The sequence below is a fragment of the Carassius auratus genome, chromosome 22, assembly GCF_003368295.1.
Source record: "Carassius auratus strain Wakin chromosome 22, ASM336829v1, whole genome shotgun sequence".
Taxonomy (NCBI): Eukaryota; Metazoa; Chordata; class Actinopteri; order Cypriniformes; family Cyprinidae; genus Carassius; species Carassius auratus.
The window spans coordinates 19,193,044-19,201,166 of record NC_039264.1 but is presented as its reverse complement, the minus strand read 5'-3'; the positions used below and the strand labels follow the sequence as shown (position 1 = coordinate 19,201,166).

The 8,123-nt window shown below is 39.2% G+C and overlaps 1 protein-coding gene across 1 annotated transcript; it reads left to right on the top strand.

Moving 5' to 3' along the window:
- Positions 1-1,113: 1,113 nt before the first annotated feature.
- Positions 1,114-7,818, top strand: LOC113039917 (vitellogenin-like). Its single transcript, XM_026198082.1, has 28 exons — positions 1,114-1,168; positions 1,317-1,337; positions 1,450-1,601; positions 1,723-1,974; positions 2,063-2,224; positions 2,314-2,462; positions 2,553-2,703; positions 2,786-2,943; positions 3,018-3,183; positions 3,271-3,396; positions 3,485-3,703; positions 3,789-4,006; positions 4,077-4,174; positions 4,286-4,410; positions 4,478-4,579; positions 4,680-4,799; positions 4,893-5,079; positions 5,168-5,270; positions 5,351-5,536; positions 5,644-5,755; positions 5,862-6,051; positions 6,137-6,420; positions 6,492-6,536; positions 6,623-6,700; positions 6,791-6,997; positions 7,070-7,212; positions 7,308-7,446; positions 7,534-7,818. Exons 1-28 carry the CDS (start codon positions 1,129-1,131, stop codon positions 7,657-7,659), a joined length of 4,059 nt encoding a protein of 1,352 aa, XP_026053867.1. The 5' UTR covers positions 1,114-1,128; the 3' UTR covers positions 7,660-7,818.
- The last annotated feature ends 305 nt before the right edge of the window (positions 7,819-8,123 follow it).

Here is an 8,123-nt window from a genome sequence, read left to right as displayed (position 1 = left end):
ACACTGAAGGCATTAAGGGCTATTTGACCAAGAAGGAGAGTGATGGGGTGCTGTGCCAGATGACCTGGCCTCCACAGTCACCGGACCTGAACCCAATCAAGATGGTTTAGGGGGTGAGCTGGACCACAGACAGAAGGCAAAAGGGCCAACAAGTGCTAAGCATCTCTCGTGGAACTCCTTCAAGACTGTTGGAAGACCATTTCAGGTGACTACCTCTTGAAGCTCATCAAGAGAATGCCAAGAGTGTGCAAAGCAGTAATCAAAGCAAAAGGTGGCTACTCTGAAGAACCTAGAATATGACATATTTTCAGTTGTTTCACACTTTTATTGTTATGTATATAATTCCATATATAATGCCACATGTGTTAATTCATAGTTTTGATGCCTTCAGTGTGAATCTACAATTTTCATAGTCATGAAAATAAAGAAAACTCTTTGAATGAGAAGGTGTGTCCAAAGTTATTATTTATGGTCTCTGAATATAGATTTCATCTTTAAATCAATGAAGTCTGCTGTTACTGAATATTCACAATAATACCCGTTCTTAATGCATTTAATAAAAATAACTTGATTTAACCATTATAAAACTATCCACAGATCATGCCACGTATAGTTACAAAGTTCATCCAATGTTTTTGCAGTCTTACATTAAAATAAATAAACTAATATGGACTTTAACAGTTTTTAAGATTAAGGGCCAGGGTAACCTAACCTGGAACTGATAGCTAACAAAAAAAGTAAAACATTTTTTTTTAGTATAAGTATTATAGCTTACTCTATAGATATATGTATTTATAAAAACTTAAATTTGTTTGCTTAAGCATTGTTTAATGTGTATGATATAGCTGGAAATAGAATTGCCTATTTGAAGATAAAAGTCAAATGAACAGCATTTCACTGTGAATGTAGACATAAAGAATGTCAATTTGTCAGGCCAGGTTAACCTAACCTCTGACTGATATTTCTGTTAAAATAAGTTGACTTTTCTTGTTAAGTTTTCTCTTGTGTGTAATTTGATATGCACTTAAAGACATCAGTTAATAATTAATTTAAGTTTTAATAATTGGTCAGCAAGAAATCACTATAAAAGGTCTGTTTCTCTGAAGTGTTCTTTACAAACCATCAGCCATGAGAGCTCTTGTGCTTGCCCTGACTGTGGCCCTTGTGGGTAAGTCAAAAAATTAATATATATATATATATATATATATATATATATACATTTTTATTTTCTCTCTTTATACTTATTTAAAAAAATAGAACCTCTTGAAAGTATTCTCTCTCTCTGTATATATATTCACATACATATTTTTTTTCAGCATGTCAACAGATCAACCTTGGTAAGTAATATGACTTGGAAAATGAGTTTGTAAGTGGTTACTTACACTGCATTACTGCTTCTTAAAATTAATGGTTATAACAACAGACTTAAAAATATTCTACCCTTTTCAGTCCCAGAGTTTGCCCCTGATAAGACCTATGTGTACAAGTATGAGGCTCTACTCTTGGGCGGTCTTCCTCAAGAAGGTTTGGCCAGAGCAGGTATAAAGGTCAACAGCAAGGTTCACCTCAGTGCTGTGACAGAGAACACCTTTCTGATGAAGGTAATGATTTAGAACTGTAGAAATTGCTAGATTTTCACACTTAAAGAAAATTACAACAACAAAAATATGCCGTAACTGGATGTTAAAAACAACAATGCCCTAATTTAAATGTCCCTTACAGCTCATGGAACCTGTAATCTACGAGTACGCTGGTATTTGGCCAAAGGATCCATTTTTTCCTGCCACTAAGCTCACCTCAGCATTGGCTGCTCAGCTTCAGATTCCCATCAAGTTTGAGTATGCTAATGGTGTGGTTGGAAAGGTATTTGCCCCTGCAGGAGTCTCCCCTACTGTATTGAACTTACACAGAGGTATCCTCAACATCCTTCAGCTCAACCTCAAGAAGACCCAGAACATCTATGAGCTGCAAGAGGTGAGAAATTAATCCTAAGAACATTTATAAAGGCATTAAGAAAGCCTTTTTGAGTTCTGCAGTCTTATTTTTTGACTCATCCTTCAAGGCTGGAGCTCAGGGAGTGTGCAGGACCCACTATGTCATCAGTGAGGATCCAAAGGCCAACCACATTACCGTAACCAAGTCTAAGGATCTGAGCCACTGCCAGGAGAGAATCATGAAAGATGTTGGTTTGGCATACACTGAGAGGTGTCATGAATGCACAGAGGTATGAACAAGACTGGAAAGACTTGAACTATTTCCTCAACAATATAATTTTTTAAATGTTAAATTCATCACATACCTTTCTCTCAACAGAGAATCAAGAGTCTGATAGAAACTGCAACTTACAATTACATCATGAAACCGGCGTCCGCTGGTGTACTAATCGCTGAAGCAACAGTTGAGGAAGTGCATCAGTTTTCACCCTTCAATGAGATTCATGGTGCTGCTCAGATGGAAGCAAAGTATGACTGATCCTCTGTGAGAAATATGAACTAACAATATGCCCAACACATTTCATTACGTTGACTTTCAAAAATAATTATTTGTTTCAGACAAACCTTGGCTTTTGTTGAGATTGAGAAGACCCCTGTTGCTCCAATCAAAGCTGATTACTTGGCTCGTGGATCCCTGCAATATGAGTTTGCAACTGAGATTCTTCAGACCCCCATTCATCTAATGAAGATCAGTGATGCTCCAGCCCAGGTATTACTTTAACTATCTCAGAGTCAAATCCTTTGATCCACACTGAACATATCAACTGAAACTAGCTCTTACTCTCTTCTAGATCATCGAGATCCTAAAGCACCTTGTTGCAAACAATGTGGACATGGTCCATGAAGACGCTCCACTCAAGTTTGTTCAGCTCATCCAGCTCCTGCGTGTTTCCACCCTGGAGAACATTGAGGCTATCTGGGCTCAGTTCAAGGACAAACCAGCTTACAGGTACAATTTGTCAGCAATACATTAATGGGATTTTTTAAATTTTTTATTTACATTTTAAACAATGACTCTGTTAGGCGCTGGCTCCTGGATGCTCTTCCTTCGGTTGGCACACCAGTCATCGTAAAATTCATCAAGGAGAAGTTCCTGGCTGGTGAACTTACCCTTCCAGAGTTCATTCAGGCTCTTGTGGTTGCTTTGCACATGGTCACTGCTGATCTGGAAACAATGCAATTGACAGCTGTGAGTAAATCTAACTATACTCAAAATGCTGTTCTTCAAATCTTGCCCAATTCAAATTAATAATTTTTTTTTTATCTTGCTGAACAGAGTTTGGCTACACACGAGAAAATTGCCAAAGTCCCAGCTCTCCGTGAAGTTGTAATGCTTGGATATGGTTCCATGATTGCCAGGCACTGTGTTGCAGTTCCCACTTGTTCTTCTGAGCTCCTCAGGGTAAACAATTCAAGTCTTACATTTTACCTTTTCAGATTTTCATTTACCTTTTCAGATTTTCTAATTGTATGTGCCTCAATCTCCTCAGCCCATTCATGATATTGCTGCAGAGGCAACTTCTAAAAATGACATTCCTGAAATCACATTGGCTCTTAAAGTTCTGGGCAATGCTGGTCACCCTGCTAGTCTTAAACCCATCATGAAGCTCCTGCCAGGACTGAGAACTGCAGCTACATCTCTGCCCCTTAGAGTCCAGGTTGATGCTATCTTGGCCCTGAGGAACATTGCCAAGAAGGAACCAAAACTGGCAAGTGTCAGTCATTGTAGGAATGAATTATTGTAAAATGGCCCATTTTCTCCCAATAATAAACTGACCTTGTTTCTTGCCACAGGTTCAGCCAGTGGCCCTGCAGCTTGTGTTGGATAGAGCTCTCCACCCAGAAGTGCGCATGGTTGCTTGTATTGTATTGTTTGAGGCCAAGCCATCAGTGGCTCTTGTCTCCAGTCTTGCTGGTGCTTTGAAGACTGAAACCAACATGCATGTTGTGAGCTTTGCTTATTCCCACATCAAGTCCTTGACCAGAATCACTGCTCCTGATATGGCAGCTGTGTAAGAAGTTTTATCATACATTTTATTTATCATGCCAAATGAGCATTTTAATAATAGTTGTCTATTTCAGTGCTGGTGCAGCTAATGTTGCCATCAAGCTCATGAGCCGCAAGCTAGATAGACTTAGCTACCGTTTCAGCAGAGCCCTTCAGCTGGACTTCTATCATAGTAAGTTTTGCAAAATTCTCAAGAAAGCTTACAAATGATGTGTTGGGTGTTTTATTAAAATGTATACTGTAAAAGACTGCATCAATGATATTCTTTCCTATGTCTGTGCAGCTTCACTCATGGTTGGAGCTGCTGGCAGTGCCTACATGATCAATGATGCTGCAACCATCCTGCCCAGAGCTGTTGTAGCTAAAGCACGTGCTTATCTGGCTGGAGCTGCTGCTGATGTTCTTGAGGTGGGTAGAAAATCTGATTCATGCTTAAAAATGTTTCAGCCTTCACTCAATCCATGCTCGCAAACAGATTGGTGTAAGAACTGAAGGAATCCAAGAGGCTCTTCTGAAATCTCCTGCTGCAGATGAAGGTGTTGACCAAATCACAAAGATTAAGCGCACCCTGAGAGCAGTACGTTTTCATATCCAATGCACTGTTTAATTTTATACTTGTAAGCAATATTACAAACATGACAGGGAAAATGTGTATGACTTATGTTTTACCCCTCAAGCTCACAAACTGGAAGGATTTACCAAACAATCAGCCATTGGCTTCAGCCTACATTAAATTACTTGGACAAGAAGTGGCTTTTGTCAAGATTGACAAGACCATCATTGAAGAAGCTATACCGGTATTGTGTTCTCTTTCATTACTTTTTCGTTTTAAAATCTGTCTCACAAATAATTATCATAATTAGAAAGTTTCTCAACAACACATTCCCCAGATTGTGAGTGGAACCAAATCACGTGAACTGTTGAAGGCGGCTCTTAAAGCTTTGCAGGAAGGAATTGCCTTGCAGTATGCCAAACCTCTGCTTGCAGCTGAAGTGCGTCGTATCTTGCCAACAGCAGTTGGTTTGCCCATGGAGTTTAGTTTGTACACTGCTGCCGTTGCTGCTGCAAGTGTCAATGGTATGTTTTTTCTTAGAATCTTAAATCCTTTTCTTCTTATATGTTGGGGTCGTCACTTATGTTGATGTGGCTCCTTTCTGCCTTTTAGTTAAGGCCACCATTACACCTCCTCTCCCTGAGGAGATTGAGACCATGACTCTTGAGCAGCTGAAGAAGACTGATATTCAACTCCAGGCTGAAGCTAGACCAAGGTACACTTTTACAGCTACATTCATAGAGATGAGATATAATGCACACAACAAGCTCTTTACAATCTCCTTTATTTTCTCAGTATTGCTCTCCAGACCTTTGCTGTGATGGGAGTGAACACTGCCTTGATCCAAGCTGCTGTTATGGCGAGAGGAAAAATCCGTACAATTGCTCCTGGAAAAATAGCTGCAAGAGCAGACATTCTCAAGGGCTACTACAAGGTGGAGGCTCTGCCTGTTGAGGTTCCTGAACATATTGCTGCTCTGAGGTAATGAAATCTTAATGATGCCAGTGAAGAAAAAGTTTTGAACCAATTATTAATTCATATTGTTTCTAAAAAGTCAAATGCAAGTCATCTTCTTCTTGTTCTGACAGCTTTGAGACTCTTGCTGTGGTCAGAAACATTGAAGAGCCTTCTGCTGAGAGGACTGTTCCTTTAGTATCTGAGTTGGCTGTGCAGAAATCCCAGACATCTGCTGAATATATGGTAAACTTTGATCACTCACACAACTTACTGTGTATGGTCTAGTATGCTGAGCATTCATTTGCTTCACATTGTTAGACTCATTATTATACTTGATTTTTCTTTCCAGTCATCTGAGAATTCAGATGAGGTTCCTATGAGAGCTCCTGCTCCATTTGACAAGACTCTCTGTCTTGCTGTCCCATACATTGAAATCAAGGGATGCGTTGAGGTGCACTCTCACAATGCTGCTTTTATCAGAAATACTCCTCTGTTCTACATTATTGGACACCACGAAGCCCGTGTTACAGTGGCAAGAGGTATACTTACAGAATTTATTACATTCATGAAACTCAATAATTTTCAAATAAAATGATAATTAAGGGTCTGTTGTTTTGGCTTTAGCGGAAGGTCCTACAGTTGAAAGACTGGAGCTTGAAGTCCAAGTTGGTCCTAGAGCTGCCGAGAGGCTCCTTAAGCAAATCAGTCTCATTGATGAGGAGACTGCAGAAGGAAAGGCTTTCCTGTTGAAACTGAAGGGCATCCTGGAGACTGAAGATAAAAACAGGAACTCTTCTGAAAGCAGCAGCAGCAGCAGCAGCCGCAGCAGCAGCAGTAGGAGTAGCAGCAGCAGCAGCAGAAGCAGCAGCAGTTCAAGCTCCTCAGGGTCCAGGTCTCGTGTGACCAAGGTGAGGATGAGGAATGTCATGTGTGATAAATCTGTATATTAATTTGTACTGAATACTTTATTTATTTTTAGACTGCCACCATCATGGAGGCTTTCGGGAAATTCCACAAGGATCGGGTAATTACTAAAAATATTTTAGTCAACAACATAGTTTCTTTAGATCAAACACTTATCAGACACTTATAAAACCTTATTTCTTGCAGTATTTGGCACCCCATGGTGACTCAAAGAAAGTTAGCAGTGGAAGTTCCGGATCTAGCTTTGAGCGTATCCAGAAACAGGTGAATCAATTAATGTCATTTGTTTTGTCATAATAACACAAAACTCTAAATAAAATAAGATATTTATCTTTGTATGGTGTATGCTTTCAGGCTAAGTTTCTCGGAAATTCAGGTTCACCTGTTTTTGCTGTCATTGCCCGTGCTGTGAGAGCTGACCACAAACTGCTGGGCTACCAACTTGCTGCTTACTTTGACAAACCAACTGCAAGAGTGCAAATTGTGGTTTCTTCCATCGCTGAAAATGACAACCTGAAGATCTGTGTTGATGGGGCTGTGCTGAGCAAGCACAAAATGACTGTAAGTGTTGAAGTGTGATTAAAAAATTGTAGGGAATAATTTCTTAGGTTTAACTACAACTCTGTTTTTCAGGCCAAGCTTGCTTGGGGTCCAGAGTGCCAGCAGTATGCAGTCACTGCTAAAGCGGAGGCTGGTGTACTGGGTGAATTCCCTGCTGCGCGTTTAGAGCTGGAATGGGAGAGGCTGCCGATTACTGTCACCAGCTATGCTAAAAAGTAAGGTTAATAAGCACAGAACAACAAATGTATGAAGTGATGTAGAAAATGACACTGACTTAATAATTATTATCGGTGTATCCTACCCCAATTAGAATGTCCAAACACATCCCTATGGCGGCTTTCCAGACAGGATTCAGACTTGAAAGAGTAACGAACAGTGAGAAAGAGATTGAACTTACTGCAGCCTTGCCAACCCAGAGGTCCTTGAATGTCATTGCCAGGATTCCAGAGGTGAAATAGTTTCCCTTTAAATTATTATATCTCATGAAGATATAAACAGAAAATACAATTAATTCATTTTTCTCTCCGCTGTTCTAGATGACACTGTCAAGAATGGGTATTCCTCTCCCCTTCACTGTTCCCATCAATCCAGATGGATCTCTTTCCATTCATATTGATGAGGACATTCTCTCCTGGATCCAGAAACATATCAAGGAAGAATAAGAGATACAAATAATATTTGACATTTTTCTGAAGAAAATGTTGAGCTCTGTTAATGTATATTTAAGTATTCGACAGTTTTATTGAAAGCATTACCGCTGTTGTCATGCACAGTATGTAATGTAATGCAGTTTAATGCTAATAAATACCTTGCAAGTGAAACAATCTCTTTTCATTTTTAATTTTCATTCTCTTCATTTTTTCTAAAGTAACAAGTAAAGTTGCACATTACTATATAAATTTACACATTAATATTTGATTAACTTTTTTTCAGAAGTAATGCAAGTTACTTTTCAGTTTAAATAATTTGCATTAAAACATTTTAAAGTACTGAATAAAATCAAACTTAGTCTTGCAAAATCCCACACTCGTGTGTGCATGGGACAGACACCGGTAAGAAATGAGAAGGCAGGCCAGAGCTTTACTTTAATTTTATGGAAGTATTCTCATCATTTTTATTTTCTGAG

Excerpts from the sequence above, each read along its gene's own strand:
- LOC113039917 (XM_026198082.1), top strand. The coding sequence starts at position 1,129 with ATGAGAGCTCTTGTGCTTGCCCTGACTGTGGCCCTTGTGG. Across the intron at positions 2,463-2,552 it reads GCTGCTCAGATGGAAGCAAA|ACAAACCTTGGCTTTTGTTG; the intron begins GTATGACTGATC and ends TATTTGTTTCAG. Across the intron at positions 4,175-4,285 it reads TCAGCTGGACTTCTATCATA|CTTCACTCATGGTTGGAGCT; the intron begins GTAAGTTTTGCA and ends ATGTCTGTGCAG.